At 46.7% G+C, this 26512-nt stretch overlaps 1 protein-coding gene across 3 annotated transcripts in view; it reads right to left on the minus strand.

Moving 5' to 3' along the window:
- Positions 1–12097: 12097 nt before the first annotated feature.
- Positions 12098–26512, minus strand: part of C11H1orf21 (chromosome 11 C1orf21 homolog) — a 233174-nt gene continuing 218759 nt past the window's right edge. For all 3 annotated transcript variants that reach the window (XM_020870574.2, XM_020870573.2, XM_070473946.1), the window contains exon 6: positions 12098–12890. In XM_020870574.2, the coding sequence (XP_020726233.1) occupies positions 12852–12890 (39 nt within the window). In that variant the 3' untranslated portion in view covers positions 12098–12851. The remainder of the gene's footprint in view (positions 12891–26512) is intronic.

A 26512-nucleotide genomic window follows, 5' to 3' on the forward strand; every position in this document is an offset into this window, starting at 1 on the left:
CCATTTCCTCTTCACCCCTCCTTATTTATTTTAAGAATGAGCTTCTATAATTTCCATTTTATGTATGCCTAATCATTGTTAAACATTCACTCTTAATATTTAGTTTTATTTATTTGGCTGTGCAGGATCTTAGTTGCAGCATGCAAATTCTTAGTTACAGCATGTGGAATCTCGTTCCCTGACCAGAACTGAAACTGGGGTGCCCTGCATTGGGAGTGCAAAGTCTCAGCCACTGTACCACCAGGGAAGTCCCCTTCCCTCCTTTCTTGAATTTGGTATTTGTCTTTCCCAAGTATGTTTTCCTATGCATATTACTACATACATGGGCATCCACCCACAATATATGATATGGTATTACCAGCTTTCAAACTTTATATAAATGGCATCATATTGCATCCTCTGCATGTTTTTCACTCACTTCCCTGTTTTTGAGGTTTATCCATGCTGACACAGGATTAAGGAACCTATTTATTCATCCATTCTCTTTTTGATGGGCTTTAAGAGTGCATTCCATTTTTCCTGGTTAGAAATAATGCTACAACCTTGTTTGTAATGTGTATTTTGGCACACATCCGTTTCTTTCTTTCTTCTTCCCTACCTTCCTTCCTTCTCTTCCTTTTGAAGTATAGTTGATTCACAATATTATATTAGTTTCAGGTGTACAGCATAGTGATTCCGTAGTTTTGCAGATTATACTCTATTGTAGGTTATCACAAGATAATGGGCATAATTCCCCATGCTGCACACTGTGTTCTTGTCGCTTATTTGTTTCACGCCTCTCCTTGTACATAGGTGCTTCGCTCTCTCCTTAAATGCTGCCTCCATGACCATCACAGCTTTCAGACCTGCGAGCAGCCTGCATAGGGCTCTGCCGTGGGCTCTGTCTTCTTCAGTACCGGCAACTTGGCCCTTAGACTCTGAACTTGACCTGGTTGCTGGCCTCCACCTTGCACTTGGAGACCTAGACTTGACACCGGACTCTGTGCCTCAAGCCTCTCAGGGCTTCTGCCCCCTACCTGGCCCCTGCTGAAAGGGATGTTCTTTGGCAGGAAAGCTTGGCATATCTTGGGTCTTAAGATGAGATCTCATACACGTGGTCAGTTTTAACTGGACCTCAAAGGAAGTGCAATTTTCTGTAATAAGAAGAAAAGGGAGCATCTTCCTGAGGGCAATCAGGAGCTGGAGAAGGAAAATAAACACGGCAGAGTAGTACAGGTTGTGCGTGCATGCATGCTCAGACCCTTCAGCCGTGTCCGACTCTTTGTGACCCTGTGGACTGTGGCCCTCCAGGCTCCTCCGTCCATGGGATTCTCCAGGCAAGAATACTGGTGGGGGTTGTTGTGTCCTCCTCCAGGGGATCTTCCTGACCCAGGGGTCGAACCCATGTCTCTTATGTCTCCTGTATTGGCAGGTGGGTTCTTGACCACTAGGGCCACCTGGGAAGTATAGGGTGAAGCCTGGGCTAAGAGCAGTGGCTGATGGAAGCTGGGTTCTGTCCAACAGTGGGTGACATGATATGAATCTAGAAAGTTAAAGCTTCATGCTCCCCACCAGTTGACTTTGAGCTTTCGGGATGGGAAGGGTGAGTGGGCAGTGGCAGGTGACTGTGGCTGGGAGACCACAACATGAGGAGAAACTTTATTCCCTAGGGCCATCCCCAGGCCAGGCTGAGTGCGCAGTGCTCACAGCTGGGACCCGTGGCCTCATTTCCCTCCAATTTGCTGAGCTCTGAGATGCTATCAAATCAGTCTTCCTCTTCCCTCCACCACTCACGTGGCACTTCCCACCACTCCTGCTTCCAAGTAGGAGAACTCTAGGCAAACCACGCACAGGCTTCAATCCCGCTGTGATGGGTGGGCTGGATCCTGACGTCACCTACAAGAGCTTGGGGGAGCAGACACGAGGGGTGGTCCAGCATCTTCTCTGCAGCTTGATGCCTCTGTGGCTCGAGCTTATGGGAAGCTCCCAAAGTTCCCTATCGGGGGTACCAGGAACCAGCAGGTGTATGTGTATGGGGTGCAGTGGGGACTGGGATGAGGTTAGGAAGCCCCTCAAGCTTGGAAAAGACCTTGATGCTGGGAAAGACTGAGGGCAGGAGGAGAAAGGGGGTGACAGAGGATGAGACGGCTGAGATGGGAGAGACAGGCTGATTGTTTTTGAAAGAACAAGCAAGCTTGAGTCCCAGGCTTACTCTGGGCAGAAACTTGGGCTTTGGTGGTGTCTGATAGCGCATAAAACTCAGCAGTGAATCTGAGCTTCCAGCCCCACTTGCTGTCAGGAGAAAGTCTGGTATGGTTATCAACTCCTTCCCCTTGGCTGGCAGACCCCCGCTCCCTCTCCCTTCACCATTCCCACCCTTATTCTCACCACCAAACCATCAGGAAATCATGAAGAAAATGTTTTCTAGAGCCAGGGAGAAGCGTGGAGAGAGGCTTGCGGGGCTGGCTGACCAGATCAATGCTTGTCAGGGGTGAACAGGCTGATGCCACAGGGAGGACAGAGCCAAGAAAATTTGCTGTGGCTTCACACTCTGAGATTGTGTGTACATATGCACTTCTCTCTGGTAGATCCTGGAAGGTGAGCGTGTGGGAGAGTCAATTGTTTTCGGCCTCCAGAATGTGCTAGATAGTCATGGAGTTTGAGAGTGGGGCATGAGAGAGACTCACACCTCATGAGGTACCTACCTCATTTTCATACTGTTCCTTAAATCTTCCCACCCCTGTCCCTCTTCTTGGGAGACCCCAGAGCCTAGCATCCATCATGTAAATAGCAGATGTCAGCTGAATGAGTATCTTCGGAAAGTGAGTGGTTGTTTACCAAGCATTTACTATGGGATCTCCTCAGATCAAACCTATGAGAAAAGTGTAAGGTAAGCAGGTTCAGGAAGGTTAAGTAACTTGTCCAAGGTCTCACATCTAGGAGTGTGTGTGTGTGTGTGTGTGTGTGTGTGGTGGAGGGGGAGGAACGCACAAGAGATTTGAAAGGCTCATGACATCATTTTTTATCACTGTTCATTTCTTCAGCTTCATCAAATCTATGACGTTCTGAATTTGCAGAGGGGACAGCGAGGCTCTGAATTTGTAGAGGCTGACTGTCCCTGAAAGCTGAAAGCGATGGAAACAAGGTTGGGGGCCTTCCAAGTGGGTGCTTGGTATGGCACATTCCCTGTAAACACAGAAGGACCTGAACGTCTGTACGTACAATCGGGAAGAGGACAAAAGAATGGAGAGACAGGAAGACCCCAAGATCTTTTGTAGACCACAGCCTCGTTCCTGAGACCCAGGAAAACAGAAAGGCACAGAAAAGAACCGAGCCAGGTCAACTGTTAAAAATTATTTAATAGAAAGTCCAATGTCAAAATGTAACAATAAACAAAAATACACATGTATAAATATGTATATATAATTAGACCTGTACACTTTCTAAGACCCTTTTCAAATGAAACAGAAGCATCATCACATCTGGGTGGTCAAATCAAAAATAATATTCAAGCGACGTGGACCCACTGGTACTGTGGGGAATCATAGTACTGCTGAAGCACTTGGAGGGGTCAAAGAATGTCAGTCGAGCGAGTTGGGGATATTGCCAAATGTCCTTTTCTGGAGACCCAGAGAGGGAAGATGAGCAACCCCACTGCTCTGTACAGTGTATCTGATCTTCTCTTAGCACCTACAGCCACTACTGTCTAGGAACAGTTCTCCTATTGGATGGGATTTTGAACTCTCGAAGCTTCTGTGGTTTGAGAGCTTGCTTGCCCTATCTCCCAGACTAGAAGCTCCTGGGGGGGTTTGCTTTAAGACCTTCCTATTCTGCAGGTCTGTGAGTGCCAGCACAGGGTTTGGGAAAGCGTGCCATCAAGGTGTGCTGATTTGCTCTTAAAATAGTGGTGTCCAAAGTGGCTGTGCACCTGCGAGGGGGCACCCAAACCCTCAGGGGTTCAGAGGGAAAATACTAGAACCTCTTGTCTATAATATTTTTTATCTTATTCTTTAAAAATGTCTATGCTGTGTACTTAAAAAAAATGTGCCTAATATATTAGTAGAGGAGTATATGAATATATACTTTAAATAAATTAATAAACATACGGGGGGGTGCATCTTGCAAGGTTTTTGCTGATAGGCATGTGTGGTCCAAAGAGATGGGCACCCACTGCTTTACAGAATCCATGTGCACGGGGAGCCTGGGGAGGCTGCCCTGCTGGGCGCTCATGCCCCTCTGAGAAGCTTTTGCAGGTGCCCACAAAAGCAAAGCCTCAAGATTATCTCCCAGACCTGAATAAGAGCTGAGGTCTCCTGGTCCCGCTGCTCTATTTTCCTTAAATGTTAAGGCCTTATCCTCAAGAAAACACACATGCCCCTGGGAAGAGCACAGACACAGCCTTCGACCCTGGCAAGGAAGCCTTTTGATCTCTGCCTGGTGATGGAGAGGGAACTGGACCAGGGCAGACAATGGGGAGAGGATGACCGAAGGCAGACCTGGCCAGATTCCATGACCACACCCCCACTCAGGGGACCTTCTAAGCCTTCACTTTAAAGCAGGTGTATTTGAGGCCAAACGCTCTGTCAGTTTCCAGCATCGTGATGACCACAGGCTGAATTCTCATCAAAACGCCTAGGCGGCTGTGAAATTCGCGTGGGAACCACAAGACACAGAATTAGAAAATTCCTCTGCAAGGAGCCAGAGGAATATCTGGGAAAAGAGTAGGTGTGTGAGCTACAGTCTTTCTGAGCGTCCAGAAGGCTGGTGAACATGCCAGCCTGAAGCCAGGACAGCAGCTGTGGGGTTTGTGCCAAGAAGGTGAGTCCCAAGCAGCCCTCGGAGCTCTTGGGGATCCCCGGGTAGAAGACCTGAGCCACTTAGCTAGGAAACCTGCCTTCAGCCCCCAACGCCTTCAGCTTCTCAAGGAAATGATGCTACCTGCTGTGGCCTTTTCTTGAGTTTCTAGAAACCATGTTCTCCCATAGCTAGTGTTTGGACGCATCTAATTCTTTTTCTTCTTCCAACAATTTGTCTGGGGGGCAAGGGGAAGAGAAATCCAATGCTCTGAGCTCTGAAGAGGTTCTTTGGAAAGCCTAAAAGGCACCTGGAGTTGTCTGCACAGAAAGATCCTGCCGTCTCCGAGCCCCCGGGGGGGCCTTCCTGCCCCCACAAGGCTCACGGCCACTGTTCGGGCTGGCAGGTATTTTCCACGTGCATACAGTTCATCTGTGCGCTTGTGTTTTGTTTGAATTTCCCTTTCTTTGGCAGGACACAGGTGCATACCACAGACACAGTGGAGGCTCGGCCACCAGGTGGGACCCAACCCAGGCAAAGGCTGTCCCAGGGAGGCTGCCTGCGGGTAGAATGAATGAAGGCCTCATACCCAGGGTAGGGAAATCCTTGGCGGCTTCCCACGTATTTATCTTTGGGTGTACCCTCATCCTGAGCTCTAGGCCAGCCAGTTCCCAGGAGGTATTTTTAGTCTGGGTGGCTCTACAAGACAGGTCAGGATGACCTAGAGCTGTCCCCTGTATGTCTCTAAATCCAGCCCGGGGTAAAGCCCTTGAGAGCAAACAGCTCTGGGGGAGAGGATCAGGAGCTGGGGCAGGGATGGAGGATACACGGGAATAAATCGTCTCAGGAAGCATCTGTGTCCTTCCATGCTGAGGACGGGACTCCTGGTCCCGACGGGGACCACACTTACCTCTCTGGTGGCCTCAGAAGTGGGCTTCAGAGAGCCAAGCACCACCCACAGCTGCCTTATGCCCCCGGGACGGGGTTCCTGGCTGCCTTGCCTGAGTCTCTTCTCCTTCCTCAGCTCCCACTCCAGCTGCTTCTGTGCCTGCGGCCCTGGCCACCCACGCTGGCCAGTCTTTCGCCTGTGTCCCCTGCTGTCCCCTCAGCCTGAAGGCCCTCTGCGGGGCTTTCCCTCAGGCCTCAAACACACTCAGGCTTTGCAGTCCCTTCTTTTGGGATGCCCCCGGTTCGCAAAGCTGGGCGGATGCCCCCTGAGATGCTCCCTCGGCACCCCGTAGGAATTTCCTGCAGCACTGCCTCCCACACTGTCTTCCCCGCTAATGATGGGCTCCTCGCGGGCGGGAGCTGGGTTTGGGTCATCTGTGTACTGCTGGCGATTAGCTCAGTGCCTGGAGCTAATAATGAGATGCTCCAAATGATCTGTTAAATAACTCGACACTGGGGAGTGAGTGAATGAAAGTCGCTCAGTCATGTCCGACTCTTTGCGACCCCACGGACTATACAGTCCATGGAATTCTCTAGGCCAGAATACTGGAGTGGGCAGCCTTTCCCTTCTCCAGGGGATCTTCCCAATCCAGGGATCGAACCCAGGTCTCCCACATCACAGGAGGATTCTTTACCAGTTGAGCCACCAGGGAAACTCACCAGGGAAGGCAATGCCAAAAATGCTACATCTGGGCCAACCTGGATGGAGGGGCCCAACCCCACTCCCCATGCTGTCGAGTCCCAGTAGAGCTGGTGAAACGCTGCAGTTGGGGCCACGCTGGCTGAGTGGGAGAGTGTGAGACGCGCTGGGGGATTCGCCTGGGCCTGGCCCGTGTGCTGTATTGCCCAAAGTTAGAAAGACTGCTAACCACAGAGTCCAGGTGGGGGAGCCCACGTGAGTGCAAGATGCTAATGGCAGGCATCCGGGCACAGAGCAGGCGCAAGGCCAGACGACCAGCAGACTTCCATCCTCCTATTCAGGTCTCACTCAGACTTTGGAGAGTGTGATCACTAGCTTCTCCTAGTTTGGTATTATTATAATTATACTCATGATTTCTTAGACGTTATCTTAGAGATTATGCAAAGCCAAATGCAGCTCTTCTTGAAGTACTTAAATGATAAAGTATGTATTTTTTCTCCATGTATCTTTCTGTGGCATGTATATGAGTGTGTTAGGAAATTGATCCAAATTTAGAGTCCTAATAAAGCAGCCGCCTGATTCTGCTCCAGGAAAATCGATACAAAAATTCAAAAATGAATTTGCGTCTCGCTCTGAATGAAAAAGCTGGCTTGCAATCAAAACTTCCCTTGCTCATTTGACTGTCAAGGGAGAAGGGTGTCTGAAGATCTGGACTGAAAAGGCAGAAACCAGGGGCTGTTCAATCACTTCTGGGTCCCAGCCCAGTGGCCTCCAACGTTCTAGAGCTATTTTTCAACCCAAGGGGCCCTAAGGCAGTTTTGGCCGAGTTCGAGTTTGTGGCGTTCATGTTTACTGCCTCTAAGTCTTACTCAATCAGATGCAAAGCCTTGGGCTAAAAATAACCCCTGAAAAGGAAAGAAGGGAGCATTCAGAGAAGAGAGGGAAGACAGTATTAGAATAGGGCCTTTGGTTTAGGGGTGAGTCTTGATTAATTAAAGCGATTTTTCTCTGGCTTCCAAGAGATAAGAGTCAGTTCCGACACCATCTTAAAGGATTTTGACAGCTACCATGTTAGAAAGAGGCAGGAATCTTGGGGACAGTTTTCATGAGAAAACAGGACATAGCACCCCCCTGACACAAGGAAACTCTTTTGATTCTTTCAAGCTAAGAAAGTGAGGGTGGAGACAGGTCCCCTCTAGGCAGCACCTTTAACAGTTGCTATGGAGACATGAATCATCTTCTTCAGAGGCTGTTGTGCCTTTCGAAGTAAGGAGAGGAACTCTGGGGAATTCTCAGACTCTCCTGACCTTGGAACAAATTATTTAAATGCCTATCCAAGTCACTACATGACCATCTAAAACATTTAAGGTCTTGAAAGAGATTCACATCTAGTTTCAATGCTTACACTAGCCTGGGAAACACAGAGCTCCTAGTCCAAAGATCAAAAAGAGACGTCAAACCCTAGCCCACAAGAAAGAATTTCAAGTTAATGGTCTAGGCATTGCTCTTCCTCCACCTTTGGAGATCAGGTTCTCTTAAACTTCTCAAAAGGTTAAGGCTTTTTACTTTCTTCAAAGGACGCATTCTGGGATGAAACAAGACTTGGGACCCAGGAAAGAAATCAGGGCACTCAAAAGTCTGTTCTGGCCACATCGGATGCCTAACTGTAGACAACAGCCTTCTTTTCCAGATGCTGAAAGTATTCCAAGGAGAGAGAGATGTGTCTAAAACCCCAAAGCCTTTTCCTTCCAGGCACCAACACCCTGCTAGCCTCTCCTGTTTGTTGTCGCTCATCAGGTATGGGAAGGCCGAGAAAACACTCCCCCAGGGGAAACCATGCTGGTGATGAGCCCAGGAGAGACTCTGGAAGAGGGAGATGCCCCCAAAGGGTTGTTTTCACAGTGTTACGTTGCGAAGGGCATAATAATAATAAAATTTTTGGAAAAGCACTTGAATGACATCTTTCCTTCTTTCAACATGGGCATTTATGTTGGATGGATGCATTCTACACTTAAGATACACTACTCAGAACATGGGGGTAACTGATTCACTTCCCAGGATTATTGTGACAAGACAGTTATAAAAATGCCTAGCACAGTATCTGGCACAGAATGAGTTTAAATAATAAATGTTAGTTCCTTTTCCTCTTTCCCTAAGATTAGATTAGATCCCAGGTAAGGTACAAGAGTCTTCTGAAAAGCATGGCATAAGTAGTGAGCCCATCCTAAGGTTTCTCACAAAAGTAAATCTAATTACCCACAAACCTCATATTCTTCCATGGCATTTCACTCTCTTCCAGAGACAAACAAAAAAGTGACTGAAGTCAAGGGCATTTTCTCCCCTTGGAAAAACATGTCCATTCATTGGCAAAGGCAATTCATAGAACTTATCCATGAAATTCCAAAGGTCGATGGCAGGGACCTGGGCTGTGTGGAAGCTGACTGCCTCACCGGCTTCACACAAGCACCTGGGGTGGACAGCGGGGCAGGGAGGGGTGTCCAGTAATCCACCTGTGTCACCAAGAAGCCACCTTCCAGCTTCGAGCCACCTTTTCATTATGTCTTTAAATATATCTCCCCTCTCCCTGACCAGGTCTTATTCTTCTACTAGGGTTTGAAGCAACTTAGCAAAAAGTTTAATTTCTGAGAGGTACAAAGAAATAAAGCTCTGAGCACATCTTCCAGGGGAAAGCAGATTTTATGTAAAATTATACAGTGTAATCTGATATTTGGTGTTTTTTTTTTTAAATGATGGAGTTGGGAGGAGGGAGAGAGCCGATTGTTTTGCCTGTCATAAAAAATACGCGAGTGCCAGAGTCCAAGAATCAGAGTTGGTATTTTCCTAGATTAAGAACTTGATAACTTTTCTTCCCATCAAACTGACATATTTAACTGAGTTTCTTTTCTAAAATCAGTAGACATGGAAATGCTCTTTTAAATTCTTGCCGATGTCTAAGCAGGGCTTGTCATCAATATGCCAAGGGGCCTCATAGGCTACTGAGGTAAACTGCATAAGAGGTATAATTTCTGCTCTTAGCAGGCTTAGGGGAGAAGCTGGCCCTAAGAGACCAGTCTCAATGAAACTGGGAGGACAAAGTTGTAAGTCAAACTGGGACCGAGAGGGGGCGCCATCATCCCTGGGCCCGCTCCTGGGGGCTGCGGCTTATGAGCATGCGGGAGCCCCCGACACGGAGGTGGAGGAGGCTAGCACGCACAGAGGCTAAAGAACCGAGGTTGCTCCTCAGTCTGGGCATCAGAGCCCGACCTCAGACCCTGGGCGCTGCAGATGCGGAGAGAGAGGCCTGTCTCCCAGCAGGCCGGGGTGGGGGGGGCGGGGGCGGGGGCGGCCGCTGGTGTGTCTGAGGGCTGACCTAGTTTTCTGTCCCCAGACTTTGTACCTTCTTTGTCCCTAAATAACACCGCCCTGCGCTCCAGCCGGGGGCTCGGAGGCAACACTGAGGTTTAAAAGCCTCTTTTTAAGCTCCTCAGCCAGTAACAAACACGCATTCAATTATGACAGCAGTACTTCGTGATCCCGAATCTCCGCCAACCAAAAGAAAGCTACGCACAGACTCCTGAACTTTTACAATTGGACAACTCAGAGCACAGAGGGCGTGAGTGATCCCGCAGTAAATCTTGCCGACAGTCCGCCCTGCCCACTGGCCGCTGAACAGCTGGATCCTGCATCGCACCCGGCCCACGCCATTCCCTCGACCTGCTGTGTCCTAAATGCTCCTGGGTCCATCTCTCATCCTTTTTCTACCTCCCTCCGCCAGGCCCCTTCCCTCCCTCCCTCCCAGAGGCCTCGGAGATAACAGCCAGCAGAAGCACTAGCTTTCAGATTATTCTTTCATTGTATCTGAGACAATGTGTTTAACAGGTTCAGATACACAGGGGGGTGTGGGGGGCGGGGGGAAGAAAGGCAACAGGTTTTTGCGTTAGACCTTTTCAGAAGGCATAAAAAAATCAAATACAAACACAGATCACTTGACAATTTTATGATTAAAGCCGACAAATGGAAAACAGACAGTTTTGAGTGTTGCTAACATAATCAAGCATTTCATGCCAACCGGCTCAGCTGCCCCGTTTCTCAGATCTAAGTGTACCACGCGTGTCTGCAGGTGAAATCACTTTTGCACATCAGCGAGGGAGCCAGTGTTAAACCTGGAGGACAGAACCCAGGTGAGAAACCACTGGTTCACGGAAACGACACTTGAAACCCTCAAAAATCAGATTCCAAGGGACACGTGGTTCTGTGTATGTGTGTATCATGTCAAAATGTTAAACGTGACCATAAGAAAAATGATGTGAGCATGTTTTATCTCGGTTGAAGGTGGTGGTTTTCTGGGAAGACGCTATCCGAGACACCAAATGGAAGGCGTTCAGTGTCTGCTTCATTCTTGCTTGATAAGAGCAAGGGATCTCGGGAAAAGGTCATTCTCGGAATAGCGAACAAGTCTCCGGTGCACAAGTTTGAGGTGGGGCTCAGCAGTTCGTTTACAGTTGAGGAAAACTATTTTAGTCACTTGGCCAAAAAAACCATACAAAGGGAGGGGATGCAAAACCCTAGGCGACTTGAACTCTCCCTGCATTTTTTTCTGCTTGAAGCAGGATAAAAAGCCTGAAATTTTGGCTGTGTCTCTATTTATGTAACAACCACAGCTGCTCCCCAAAATAGCTGCCGCTGCCGGCGGAAAGAAGGAAGGGCTTTTGTTGCTAACGTTTCAGTCCGTTTTCTCTAGTGCCTGACTGAGTTTCCTTCCCCTCATGCTTGGTGTGTGCTGCTGGGTCCAAAAGGAGACCAGGAATTTCTCCCTGGACACATTAGTGGTGCCATCAGCTATATGGATGGATTTTCAAGTCAAGGCTCATCTCTGCAGCGAGATGACACTAAGCTTCCTAGTCTAGTAGGTGGCAGGTAATCTCTTGACCACCCAGAATGTATTAACTACCCAGCTTCGGAGGGCAGTACAGTGGCTGATAGTGAGGCCTCTGTGTCCATAACCCCACAAAGAGAAACATACAGTGCTTTTCCTGTGTTTTATTTGTGTGTGTGTGTGTGTGTGTGTGTGTGTGTGTGGGTGGGTGGAACAAATCCAAACCTGGACTGCTGGCGTGGCATTGAACAGGGTGCCCTCCCCCAAAAGTAACAAAGAGAACTCTCGTCAAAGCTATCGGACATGTTAAAAAAATACAAAAGTTATTTTCTCCTTTTGATTGCTATTTACTTGTGACAACATGTGTTAAAAATATTACTTCTGTCTTTGAGAAGAGATCATTCTCTTCATAGAATATGGAAAAATAAACTCTACCAAACCCACAGTTTACATTCCCCACTACGGCCCGGGGCTTTGGCTTTCGCATCTCTGAAAATCATCACCAGTGTCAATGGGATACTACGTTTTCCAGGCGGCAAAGGCTTTTCACTGCACCATCCAGCGCTGCCAACAAGAGAATAGCAGTGGCAAGGCCCACGTGACATCTCGAAGGGAGAGGATTAGGAAGTAGGGTGGTCTATCTGCTGACAAAGTGAAAGGTAACGGGGTGGTTTCGGGCCCTCCTAACAAGCCGTGGGGTGTCCCCTTGTCACCTCTGGCCACTGCCAGCACTGCGCTCGCATGGCGGGTTGTACATGGGATGGTAGGGAGCCATCAAGGTGCCATTGCTAGGAGGACTCAGCTTCCGCACCCAGGATCATCATAAAACATTGAGCTGGATGAATGGGAGAAGACAAGGATACATAAAAACAGTAAAATGTTTATTTTCTTAGAAAAAAAAGTGGGCAAGAGGGATTCAAAATGATTGTGATCACACTTCCGTCTGCATCTGAGCAAAACTGATGTTGCAAGCTTGATCTTTGATTAAGAGACCCAGGAAATGAAACCACCTGCTGCCCGCTCCTATGTCACTTCCAGGAGTCATGTCACGACATGCTTTGAATTGATAATAGCGTCTCTACTTCTTCTTAGCAGAGAAACTAGGCTTGCCATAGCAACCATCCCATCTCCAAAGCGCAACAATGCCAGTGAGAAGCAAGGCTCTGGACTGCTGGGGGAGGCAGGGAGGAGGGGGGGGAAGGAGGTGCTTGTCTTAGAAGCAGAACCAGTCTAGAACAGAAGTTGGATATCTGAGTTCACCACTACCTCATCTTTTAGAAAATAGGTTGGAGAGCATCTGTAAAACCAACAGTATCTTTAAGGTGAAATTGCAGAATTTTGCTGCAGACCTGGACACTGAGAGAAGTGAAAAGTTGCAACAAGTTTTAACTAGCAGCAACAAAGAAAGTTCGATAACAGTTTTTGTTTGTTTTTAGCAATATTCCTTTGCAAGTTCATTAAGAAACACTGTAATTTAATGGGGCATACGATACGGAACGATCTTCTTTTGCTATAGTGCTGTTCGCTGAAGAGAACCGACCTTTGCAAAGATTTCAACTGGGGTGTAACCTATTTACACAGTAGTAGCTCCCGGTTTGAGTGGTAGGATTGGTGCTATGTGATATCTTCTTCTTCCGAACAGTAATCTCGACCCTTGAGAGGAAAAGAAAAGAATAAGATGTGAATGAGAAGTTCAAAGCAGAGCTTGAGATAGTTACCTGCAATTCATCTTCTCAGTTTATGTCTCCCTGCAATGAAACCCAGGCTTCTTCAGTGACTGCCAGGTAACTATTTACCAGGTAAATACACAAAAGTCACAAATACACATTGGCCAACTTGTAAACTGTATATACCTCATTGCTTTGAAGTTTTAGTAAGCTTCTAATAAGCCTTTGCTTTGTATTGGTAGGGCTTCCCTGATAGCTCAGTTGGTAAAGAATCCGCCTGCAATGCAGGAGACCCCGGTTCTTGATTCCTGGGTTGGGAAGATCCCCCAGAGAAGGGATAGGCTACCCACTCCAGTATTTCTGGGCTTCCCTTGTGGCTCAGCTGATAAAGAATCTGTCTGCAATGCGGATTCGATCCCCGGGTTGGGAAGATCCCCTGGGGAAGGGAAAGGCTACCCACTCTGGTATTCTGGCCTGGAGAATTCCACGGACTGTATAAGTCCATGGTCGCAAAGAGCCGGACACTACTGAGTGACTTTCACTTTCACTCTTCACTTTGTATTGGTAAGAATTTATATTATACTAGGCACAGCCAAGACTCAGCCTTTCACCACATAATCACCAAATGGATGATCCATTCAGGAGACCAGTTTGTCATGAACAGGAGAAAACAAAATGAACAGTGAACAAGACCCTTTCTCCTAGGGCCAGGGCTGCTAGCATTCCACAGCTGCATCTCCAAGCCCAGAACTTGGACAAAACAGGTTACTTGAAGGCTTAAGAACTACATCCAGTTGTTACTTTTGAACATATATCGTCGTCTCCCCAGCAGGGTATATACTCTATGAAGGCACAGTTAGGTCTGGGATTTAAGTTCCACATGTCCCGTCACTGACTGTCTTGGTCAAAGCACACAGGTCTGTGATCTGTAATCCCTCACAGAGCATGGGAACAAGTCTCTGCCCTGCCTGTCTCACAGTGTCACAGATAAGGGTTTTGTATAAAGTCACGTATCCATACTATTTATATCTTTGACCACTTCCTTTCTTTCTTTTTTTTTAAAGGAAAAAAAAAAAAAGAGGAATATATTGGAAAGATACAAGGGTATCCCAAAGAACAAGAGGCTCAGTAACCGAGGTTGGAAGGGATACATGTAGGATGACATGGAGGTTGCCTCCTGAGAGAGGCTATTAATGTCACCGAGCTCCAGTTACTTTCAGTCTGTGTCTCTGTTTGTTGTTTCCGATTTCCTGGAGTGACAATCATACTGACTCAACAGGACTTAGCCCTTGACCCCTGGATCACAGCGGTGTGAACAGCTAACATCATGTAATGCTCGTTTGGTGAGTGAATGTTGGGTATCATGTTCAGCACTTTTCAAGTACCATTGTGGTGGCTTATTCTGCCACCACAGCCCTAGGTCTTATGTACCGTCCCATCTCCCATTTCTCAGATGAGAACAACAAAACCCAGAGACGCCCAGAAGTTTTCCAAAGTCATAAAGCTTTTACCCAACATCCAGTCTCTGGCAGGTCATGCATACATCTTTAACTTTCTTATAGGTGGTATTTGGGGTTTGGTTTCTGCAAACATCCTATTTGCAGGATTTTGTATAAGTGATTGTAGGCCACATCTTCTTTTCAACAGAAGTGGAGCCATGTCCTGACTGTCTAAAGTGCTTCTCATCCAAGCCTCCCCATGACCTAGACAAGGATGGGACAAACATGTGGGGAGGGGCTTGACCATGGCTAGGGGCTAGGGCTTAGCAGCAGTGGGGAGAGATGGAGCTCTTTCATTTAATTAAATTATTAGCATTATTTTGGCTGTACTGTGTGGTATATAGGCTCTTATTTCCCTAACTAGGGATCGAACCCATGCCCCCTGCATAGGGAACTCAGAATGTTAACCACTGGACCACCAGGGAAGTCCCAACCTCTTTCTTTTTAAATATACACTACATTTTTCAATTTGTGGGGGAAACAAGTTCCTTTAAAAATGAAACTTTCTAAATACCTAAAAAAATAAAATTTTCTAAATTTTTTAAATTAGAAAATTTTCTAAATTTTCTAAATAATTATTTCTAAATAAGTCTAAATAAAAGGCTTATTCCTAAACATATCTAAAACATAAAGAAAATAATAAGTTTGCATACAACTATTTCTCAAATGCATGGCTTGTTTCTTTGTCACAATATCTGTTTGGAAGTAGTTCACATTCTCTTAATATTTCAGCATCATCATAGTGCACAACTGTACCACTTGGCTGGGTGGTCATCCTGGCTTTGTGACACTAGCTCTGGGATCCTGATCACATTATCTCCCTGCGTCTCACTTTCCTCATTTGTGAAACAAAGATAACAACGGTACCAACTTCACCTGGCTTCTGAAGATTAAATGAGTTAATAATAGAGTGATTCAGTCCTGCCTGGCACATAATTTTATACATGTGGTATGTGTCGCACACAAATACACACGTGTTTGATAAATAAGGAAGTGTTCCCACATGATGAAGTCTTCAGGGCCTGTGAATGCAGGAGGGTGGCCTGTCCCCATGCTAACTGGCCCCAGATGGCTTGTTCTCTTTGGATGATTCACCAGTGAGCAGACTTTTGGTTTCTTCTATTACACTACCAATTCTCATCCTTGCTCCTGGCAGAGTTTTTGAACCTGGTGTCATCTCTAGGCTTGTTCTACTCGCTGTATAAAAACGTCTCCTGGGCAAGGTGACCAATCCTGACAAAAGAAGTGTGCATTCGGCAGTCTTCTTCCCGACCCCTCCCTGGTGACACTGCCCCAGCAGATGCCAGCTGCTGTCCTGGCCCCAACCACCCTGGAGACACGCCCTGAGCCACACGATGGGGAGCTAGGGAGTCCTCATGGGCCCTGAGCGTGGGGGGTTTATTCTCCATTGTGGGAAATGGGACACATCCACATCTATCAGAAGCAACTCACCGGGCTCAGAAAGTAGACCTGTGGGTGGGTGCTGGGTGGGTGCTGGGTGGGTGGAGGGGAAATGTGGGCTTGTGGCGTTTCCACGGAGGTTTTATTAGGGAAGGAAAGATGACTTTCCCCGTGTATATGTGGACACGTACACTGCTATGTGACACTGGGCACATCACTGGGCTTTGACACCCTGGGGATAATCATGGTCTCTGTCTCACTGGGTTGTAATCAGGATCAAATGGGAAAAATATAGTATCTAGCAGGTGGTCAGTAACTGTCAGCTGCTTCTATTATTACTACTGTTGCTGCTGAACCCCTTGTTTGTTCAGGCCGTGGCAGGATATCAGGGACCACCTTCCTTGTGGCTGATGGGGGATGTGAACTGTTGTCACAAATGGTAATCTGCCAGGTGTCAGGGAACCCTTCCTCCCACCTCAGTCTTGTACCCCAGATGGACCAGAACTCCAATAAAGCTTCTATGGCAGACACCTAGGTCCCGTCACTTCTTACAATGCCTCAGTCAGAGCAAGGGCCCAGCCGGCCAATGTGGGGTTCAGAGGGCACCTCATCCACAAGGAAGGACTTGGATGCAATGATAGACAGACAGACAGACACACACACACACATGAACTAGTGTACTCAATGATAAAGCAGTCTCAACTCTGTAGACAAGTTACAGGGTTATGCAGAGGGAGTGTTTCAGACCCTCCAGGATTACTGTTACCATAAGAAAGTGCCCTCTTTTAAGGGGTAGGGGGGAAAAAGGATTATTATGTGATTACATAAAATCATGTATGTGAAATTCTGAAAATTATAAAGCACTTTAGAATTGAAAGAATCTAACATTCAATACTTAAGTTGGCTTAAAGCTTAACATTCAGAAAACTAAGATCATGGCATCTGGTCCCATCACCTCATGGGAAATAGATGGGGAAACAGTGGAAACAGTGTCAGACTTTATTTGTTTGGGCTCCCAAATCACTGCAGATGGTGACTGTAGCCATGAAATTAAAAGACGCTTATGCCTTAGAAGGAAAGTTATGACCAACCTAGACAGCATATTAAAAAGCAGAGACATTACTTTGCCAACAAAGGTCCGTCTGGTCAAGGCTATGGTTTTTCCAGTGGTCATGTATGGATGTGAAAGTTGGACTGTGAAGAAAGCTGAGCGCCGAAAAATTGATGCTTTTGAACTGTGGTGTTGGAGAAGACTCTTGAGAGTCCCTTGGACTGCAAGGAGATCCAACCAGTCCATTCTAAAGGAGATCAGTCCTGGGTATTCATTGGAAGAACTGATGCTGAAGCTGAAACTCCAGTACTTTGGCCATCTGATGTGACGAGTTAACTCATTGGAAAAGACCCTGATGCTGGGAGGGATTGGGGGCAGGAGGAGAAGGGGACGACAGAGGATGAGATGGCTGGATGGCGTCACCAACGCGATGGACATGAGTTTGAGTAAACTCCGGGAGCTGGTGGTAGACAGGGAGGCCTGGCATGCTGCGATTCATGGGGTTGCAAAGAGTCAGACACGACTGAGTGACTGAACTGAACTGAACTGAACATTCTATACAAAAAAGAATGTGCCCCCCTTTGAGGGATAAATCTCTGTAGACCCTCTGTGTCAACCCCGAACAGCAACTTTCATTTTCCAAGCATTTGATCCTCTGAAATTATTATTACGACTGTGAGAAGGAGAAAGAAAATCGTATCCGCCGCCTTACAGAAACTATTTCATTGGTGATTCACACCAACCCTGCAAAGTAGGTAGGAGTCCTGTGCCTGTTACTTGCGGGAAAATCTCAGCGAAGCCCAGAACAGGGCTAATCCTTGCCTCTTTTGTTAATGATCATAGTGAATGGATGATTAAATTAAATTCAAATCAGTTTTATTTTTGTTATTTTCACCTGTCAGCAGTTCTGAGAACCAATTATTTTATGAATAGAAAACTTGGAAATCAAAAACGTGGAGAGTAAGTGCTCCCATATGGCCAAGTGTCATTTTAAGGGGAACCTGAGAAAACTTACGGAGGCAGCCCCATCTCAGCATCACATGGGACCCCACCTACCCACCGGCTCTACCGGGCAAGATAGGGAGGCTTTTTACTGTAACGTGACTTCACGTCTCACTTGAAGTTTTAAAGAACTGTGCTAAAAAGAGAACCTTAAAACCTTCAGCTGTTGAAGGCAGGAAGCAGGAGTGAGCTGGGTGTGGGAGCTTCACAGCAATTCTCTCAGCCTGAAGCATGCCCTTTCCCCTCAAAGGGACGACAAAATGGAAGTCTTTGTAGAGATGCTTTATGCAGCCAGAATTAGGGGCTGTTAGACACAATTCTTCCCTTGTGCAAAGGGCACAGTGAAAGCTACAGAGAGCCAGGTCCCCACGAGGCCCCCACAAGCGTGAAGAGTGGAAACTCACGATGATGCTGACAAGGAGGGGCTGTCTGAAGAAGCAGAGGGGCACTGTGGTGCAGACTCAAAAAAATCTTAGGAGGTTTTGCCTACCGTGGCTCATATGTAAAGAATCTGCCTTCAGTGCAGGAGACCCAGGTTCGATCCCTGGGCCGGGAGGATCCTGTGGAGAAGGGAATGGCTACCCACTCCAGTATTCCTGCCTGGAGAATTCCATAAACAGAGGAGCCTGGTGGGCTACAGTCCATGGGGTTGCAAAGAGCCAGACACGGCTGAGCGACTAACACTTTCCCTGACCACACCCTTACTCCGTGTAGTTTCCATGTCCTCTTCAATTGTATGCATGATTTTCTTGGAAACTGGAAGTTTATGTCAACTCCTACATTTCTAAGGTTCTAGGATAAGGATTTTCTACTTGTCTACTTGTCTAGACTTACAATGAACAATACTGCAATGCAGTGAAGGAAAGGGCATTGCCATGATGTTATATTCTGCTAGTTTAAAGAGGACCAGCTCAGAGAGTGACTTCAAATAAAGGAATTATTTCTCCTAAGTGCCTACTGTACTTTTTCTCTTCAAGTTAAGTAGGCAAATAGACTAGGGCTGGCAGTCAAGTTTCCGGTGTGAGTTTATCACAGAAGTCTCTAGTGCTTCTCTATAGACATGTGTGCATGGGCCTAATCCGTACACACTGAGCATGTAACAGACAGCTGTGAGCTGAGTATTTCCCCAGTGGGGCAGTCTGGAGCGAGATGAACGTTCCCGAGAAGAAGCAGTGAGCGTGTTTTCCCATCTGTAAAATGAGGACAGGAGGACCTAGCTTGCAGTGCTGTTGTGAGACTTAGTAGTCATTACACACAGGTGATCAGCAAAGCTTGGCACATGGGAATTAATAAATTTTAGCTCTTATGATGATACTGAAAAATGAGATCTACAGATCCAACTGTTAATAAACTGACTATGTGAGAAATTGGGCTCACCGCTGGATCACTTCTCTTCATTCAGGGCCTCACACAAGTGGCGCCTCTGGGCCTGGGTGCTTGTCCTTCCTTCTCCTTCCTGGCTGACTCCTCCTGCCCTCAGCCCTCACCCCATCCATTACTTTGCATTGTCTAGACCTCTGCTCAAATGTCACCTCATTGTCTTCACTGAGCTCGTAATATAAAACAGCTCTTCTTACTCTGCTTCATTTTTACTTACCAGTTCAGTTCAGTCACTCAGTTGTGTCCGACTCTTTGCAACCCCATGGACCACAGCACGCCAGGCCTCCCTATCCATCACTAACTCCTGGAGTCTATTCAAACTCATCTCCATTGAGTCAGCGATGCCATCCAACCATCTCATCCTCTGTCGTCCCCTTCTCCTCCTGCCCTCAATCTTTCCCAGCATCAGGGTCTTTTCAAATGAATCAGCTCTTTGCATTAGGTGGCCAAAGTACTGGAGTTTCAGCTTCAACATCAGTCCTTCCAATGAACACCCAGGACTGATCTCCTTTAGGATGGACTGGTTGGATCTCCTTGCAGTCCAAGGGACTCTCAAGAGTCTTCTCCAACACCACAGTTCAAAAGCATCAATTGATGAATTGATTTTTACTTATATTACCTATCTTTACCTGACATTATAAATATATATGAATTTGTTTCTTTACTGACTGTCTTCCCCTTGAATAGAAGTATCCAGTGGCAGAAACTGTTTTCTGCACTGCTGCATCCCCAGAGCTTAGACGAGCGCCAGTGACATATTAGATGCTCAATAAAATTTGTTGAATAAATGAAAGCAAGCACAGTATCTAGAGAGATTTGAGATTCTGGAGTTGGAAGGGGACCTGGAGGTCTTCCTCTCTGACCTGGCACCTAACATGGAACAGACCTCCAGTGACCACATTATGGGCAGGGAGCCTCCTCTTTTTCACTGGAATATGTCAGATCCCAAGCTGCCCATGAAAGTGTTCAAGAGCTGAGCCCAAACGCTGCCTCCCTGTAACTCCCACAGAAAGGTGTACTCGGGGCCTTAGCAACAGGAGGCTAGGTCCACCCAGACGGAGAGCATCCCTGGTCCATCACCTGCAAGTAACAAGGTTTCCTCCCAGGTCTTCCTCTCTTGCGTATGTGTCAGTTCCCTCATTCTCTAAGTGCACCCATCAAAAAATCACTGGCCCAGAACCAGAAAACCTCGTAATATGGCCTAAAATAGGTAAGAATTAAGTATTTGACAAAGGAGGTCACCAGAAGTGACAGATTCCAAGAGAAATGATGTGTTAATTCTTAACAAGACAAAACAGAACATAAAACTGAACTTCTGTCAAAGCTCTTGAGAGGGAAGTAACTCTTAGCCTCAAAGGCATGGACAAAGATCACAAAGAAAAATAAAAAGATGGACATATCTGACCACGTAAAAATGCATATATCAAAAAAAGAATAAAAAGGCAAACCTCAGTGGGGAAAATACCGGCAGCATATAATATGTAAATGACAAGTTAGAAGCTCATACCAATAAAAAATTAACTTAAGAGGATCTCAGTAAGAGGGAAGGACACAAAGTGGAAATTCATTCAGAACAAATAAAGTCCGTAAACACACAAATAAAAAAATGGTCTGTTTCAGTCATCAAAAAAATACAAAGGAAAACAATTAGATACTATTTAAAAATTCTTGAGAGTGCACAATGAAATGCAACTCTACAGCCTTGTAAAATGGTATGGATGCTTTGGAAAGTAGTTTGTAATGTGTATAATGAGTCATAAAATTGTTCATACCCTTATTACGGCAATCATTGCTATGTTAATTAATAGCAATGATAAAACCCTAGATACATGTTTTTAAAAATATACAGATTGGTTTCCCTGGGCCTGGAGGTCAGAAAGGGGACTGGCTGTAAGCAGGCAGGAGGGATCTTACTGATGTGATGGAAATGTTCTAAAAGTGAGTTGTACTGATGGTCACACAGTTTGGTAAACTTACTAAAAATCAAAGGGCTTCCCTGGCGGCTCAGACCGTAAAGAGTCTGCCTGCAGTTTGGGAGACCCGGGTTTGATCCCTCGGCTGGGAAGATCCCCTGGAGGAGGGCATGGCAACCCACTCCAGTATTCTTGTCTCGAGAATCCCCGTGGACAGAGAAGCCTGATGGGCTACAGTCCGTTCGTCGCAGAGTCGGACACGACTGAGCAACTAAACACAGCCCAGCAAGAGAAGGCGGAGGAGGAGGGAGTCTGAGAGCGGAGCTCCTGCCTTCACTTAGGAGCTACTGACACTTACGATCATGTCCCAACATCATCAAGAGCTTTAGGGAGACTTGGTCTTTTCCCCTCTCAGTGGTCCTTCCATCCCACCACCATGCCTTATAGAAACTGTAGCCCAAATGTTTGTTTCCCTTACTACAAGGTGCAGAACAGAGCATGTCTCTTATTCATCTTTGGTTTTTATCTTGCTGATAAAGTGAAAGACTTTACTGGGAAGGGGCACCTGGGGAGAGCAGCAGAATAAGGGAACCAAGGAGGACTGCACTCTCATCTTTGTCTTTTTGAACAGTTAATGGAATCCTTGTGCAGTTCAGAGAAGTTTGCTTTAACAAGGCTTATTTTTGTATGGAAGCACACATTGTTAGGGCTTCCCTGGTAGCTCCTATGGTAAAGAATCTGCCTGCTTTACCAGGGTCTCTCTGCTGGAGACTCTGCTTTGATTCTTGGGTTGGGAAGAGCCTCTGGAGGAGGGCATGGCAACCCACTCCGGTATTCTTGCCTGGAGAATCCCATGGACAGAGGAGCCAGGCGGGCTACAGTCCGTGGGGTCACAAAGAGTTGGACATGATTGTAGCGACTTCGCATAGCACAGCACATGTGTTGTTAAGCTCATCATAAAGCAGGCTACCTGACAAATGAAGAATTCCTCCTCCTCTCCCCATACCTCTCTGAAGGACACTGGGAACCTCTGTAGGTTTCAGGCCTGTGCATTATGTTAACTCTCTTACCTCCTGCCTGCTTCCTTTACATGATTCATCTTCCTCCTCTCTCTTCCTAATCGTGGGCTTACTGAGTTACTGCTTCTTGACTCAGTCATCCTTCTTTGGAAGCCTTCTACCCTGCACGGGGGGATGGTCTGGCTTTCTCGGCACTAAAGAACGTCTTGATTAATGAAACACAATTGCCCCAGCTGTATTGTGGTGCAGAATTTAATGGGCCATCCTGATTCTCTGTCCATCAAACACCTTTTCCCACCAACATTTTCCCATGTATCACCATCTAGCAGCAACTTTGATTCTAAGTTTCTGTGGGAATCTTGACATTTAAGCTCCGTCCTTGAACCACGAATACAGGGCCGTGAAAGTTGCACTCCACAGCTTAAGCATCTGTGAACTACCAGCCAGAATCCAGAACAAAAATGATAGAGAGGAGACGGGAAAAGGGTGGAAAAGTGAAACGAAGGACACCTCCGGGGCTGCTGTTCACTCCTCCTGTAGGGCTGTGGGCCAGGAGTAATGCCTCACCCCCATCTCTTCCTTGGGGCTGCAAGTGTCAGAGCCTCTTCAACCAGGGAGTTTCAGCAGCATTTTCGTTTACAGCCTAACAGCAATTTATAACAAGTTTTGAGGTAATGCTGGAGAAAGGCAGACATAATTAGCTGCGCTGTTGAGGTCTCCTCCCCCGGCTTATTTCATTAGAAAAATCAATCGAGGCATTAATGGCCATGCCTGTTTCTAATGAGCTTTATTCTAATTAGACTCGTGCATTGTTGTTATTTCAGTTGGAAAAAGATCTCGTTAGTAATGAATGGGAGGAGTATGACAGCCTCTGACTGTTTCTTTGACCATATATAGGAATGATTACCATGATAACAAGCACAGTGACAAGAATCCTAGTAGACTGACCTTTTCATTTCCAAGAGAGAATGTATTAACTCAACAGCTTTAAAACCCCCATGAAGTATTCATTGGGTTTCCCAAGAGGCTCAGTGGTAAAGAAACCACCTGCCAATGCAGAAGACTCAGAGACTCGGGTTTGATCCCTGGGTCAGGAAGATCCCCTGAAATGGCAACCCACTCCAGTATTCCTGTCTGGGAAATCCTAAGATCAGAGGAGCCTGGTGGGTTACAGTCCACGGGGTCACAAAGAGTTGGACATGACTCTTTGGAGCGATTGAGCAAGCATGCATGAAGTGTTTCTTAAACCCGGATCTTCATTCTACTGGCAAAAAGAAGATTTTAGAAGTTGTAAGGGATCTATTTCTCAAGTTTTGTTGGATGTTGGCATTCAGGTGACTTCAATGATGTTCCTTACCCCATGAGGAGGTGAGCGGGACTAAGGACAGAAAAGCAAGGATACAGAACTCGGGATGCCATGTCCCTGGGCCATGCCTTAAACCAGGGTTTGGAGACTTTCTCTGTGAAGGGCCAAACAGTAAATACTCTAGGCTTTGCATTCCACAGGGTCTCTGATGCAATTCTACTGCAGCTATAAGTATGAAGGCAGCCATAAATGTAAAAGAAGATAAAAGTAAAAGAAAGAGCATGGTTGTGTTCAAATAAAACTTTATTTGTTAGACACTGAAGTTGAAATTTCACATAATGTTTCACATATCAGAAAATGTCATTCTGCATTTTGTTTCCCTCAACCATTTAAACACATAAAAACCATGCTTGTCTGGCAGGCTAAATTTGGCTCATGGGCTGTATTCTGCCCACTCTTGTCACAGAAAATACAATTATCATCAGTGGGTTCAGAGGCCCTCTTCCTAAGAGCTCAAACAGCAGATACGATTTTCATAAGAATGATTTCTCTCCAGATGGGGCCAGACTTCTCCAAAAGGCCATTTTATAAAATTGTTCTTATTTTATAAGTAAGAAAACCATCAATCAAAATTGAAATTGAAATTAAAAAAATTTCTTGGAACCTCATCTTCCTAATAAATCAGAACGCTTTCAAGTTTCACTTAAATCTCTGACCATGTGTGCCATTTTTATATAGTTTCAGTCCTATGATAGACACAATTGAAAATTTTTTTCACTTAATATTATAAAAATTTCCCCTGTGAGAAGGAGAGGGTGGGATGTTTCAGGAGAACAGCATTGAAACATGTATATTATCTAGGGTGAAACGGATAACCAGCTCAGGTTGGGTACATGAGACAAGTGCTCGGGCCTGGTGCACTGGGAAGACCCAGAGGGATCGGGCGGAGAGGGAGGTGGGAGGGGGGACTGGGATGGGGAATACATGTAAATCCAGGGCTAATTCATATCAATGTATAACAAAAACTACTGTAATGATGTAAAGTAATTAGCCTCCAACTAATAAAAATTAAAAAAAAAAAAAAATTTCCCCTGTTATACCTGATTCCTCACAATGATAAAATAAAACACTATAAAGGTTTGTGGTATTTTTGCAGAAGATTTCCAGGTCACTTGATGGATTTAATTCAAAGAGATGTCTTCAATTAGTCTATTCTCAGGTAATAAAAAAAGTTAAGATTTCAGTACCACCCTCTTGCCCCTCGCCAGGAGAATGTACTTGGTGGACTGGAGCCTCATGGGTTCCCCCCGGGATTCACTTCCTGTAGGACACGAAGCCTCATATATCTCCTTTAAGACTCACTTCTTTCAGGACGATGGCTTTAGTAAGTCTGGGATTTCAACCCATACGCCTTAAAAGTTTCTGTTTTATTTATTTATTTGACTATACGGGTCTTAGCTGCAGTACACGGGGTCTTCTATCTCTGTTGAGGCATGCAGAATCTTTAGTTGTGGTATGGCACGTGGAATCTAGTTCCTGACCAGGGATAGAACCTCCCTGCACTGGGAGCAGAGCCTTAGCCATTGGGCCCCTATATGCCTCTTGAAAAAGATGTGCCTTCCAGACAAACTTTAGAGCTCTTTGTTCTGAAAAAATTGCTCATAGCCTAGAATTTGTTTTGAACATGGCCAGAGGTTTGGGGAGCTACACACATACCTCCTTTCCTTACAGTTTTTAACTGAGAGCAGCTGGTCAATGAGAATCAGAGTTCTTGATGGATCAGAGGACCCAGCAACCTCTCCTCATCCCCTTGCCTACCTCCCATTCCCCACCGAGGCCTAACGGATGGTGACTGGCCCACCCAGTCACAGACGGAGAGAGTGGACAATGTGGGGTTTGCCCCTCTTCCTGCTCCATGGGCTAGCCAACCAGAGACAGGAGAGTGGGACAAGCTGGTTCCTTTCCTTCTTCCCGATAAAGGTGAGGAAAGGCATAGGAGGCAGAATTGCTGTCAGAATAGGAAGCACAGGCATTTGGCCAGGAAGGGGGCTGCGGCTACGGATGGGCGGTCCCCGCCCGCAGAAGGCACAGGGCCGTGAACAAGCCAGATGCGAGGGAGAGAAGGCCCGGAGCGCAGTCAGGAGCGGGTGTCCTGGGCCCGCGGCCGGGGAGAACACGTTCTAACCCAGGCCTTCTGCGAGGTTCGAGGGAAACAAACACGAACGAGATCCAGTGTTCATCCTTAGGGTGCTGTCTATGTAACGCTTCGAGTCCTTTTCGAGATTCTTAAATAAAACATGAGCAGTTACAGAGGTTGGCACTCTCCTCTGTGTCCCCGAGTGCTCTCTGCAAGGCTAAAGCAATGTCCCTGGCTGCTAAAGGCGAAGAGTGGAAAAGCCACGGGGAGGAAGGGAAATGGACAGCCGAGGAAGAGGATGGGAAGGAGAAGCCAAAAGGGAACAAGGCAAGAAAGTGACTTGAGCCTGAGTCACTGTCTCCCTGCTAGTGGCTTCTCGGGCTGTCTCCCTGCACGCCCAGCCAAATGGCACCATGCACCAGCTGTGCCCCATGTTGCCACTGAGTTCACAGCACTGTCAGCCTCACCGCATTCATAAAAACGGCATGGTTTTTGTCTGCATTCTTGTACTCCCTTGTTCTGGAACCTGCACTCTTCTCTCCTTTGCTACTCCCTCAGCTGCCAGGCCGATAGAACCTCAAGAATTCTCTGAAAATCAAGCCCTCCAGAGAAAAAGAAAGTGAGCGGAGACTGGTTGTGCTGTATTTCTTCTAAGCTTGCCGCCCGCTTTATTTTCCTTGGCTGCATCCCCCATGATTAGTAGCTACCTGGGATGCTGGGGGACGCGGGGATCCTCAAAGCCCACGGTGTGCATACACATCACCAGTGGTTCCTGCATGACGTTACCATCGTGACTAAGCAGGTGGCGCTAGTCACTGGTAAAGAACCGGCTTGCCAATGCAGGAGATGTAAGAGATGCAGGTTCGATCCCTGGGTGGGGAAGATCCCCTGGAGAAGGAA

Source organism: Odocoileus virginianus, chromosome 11 (genome assembly GCF_023699985.2).
Source record: "Odocoileus virginianus isolate 20LAN1187 ecotype Illinois chromosome 11, Ovbor_1.2, whole genome shotgun sequence".
Classification (NCBI taxonomy): Eukaryota; Metazoa; Chordata; class Mammalia; order Artiodactyla; family Cervidae; genus Odocoileus; species Odocoileus virginianus.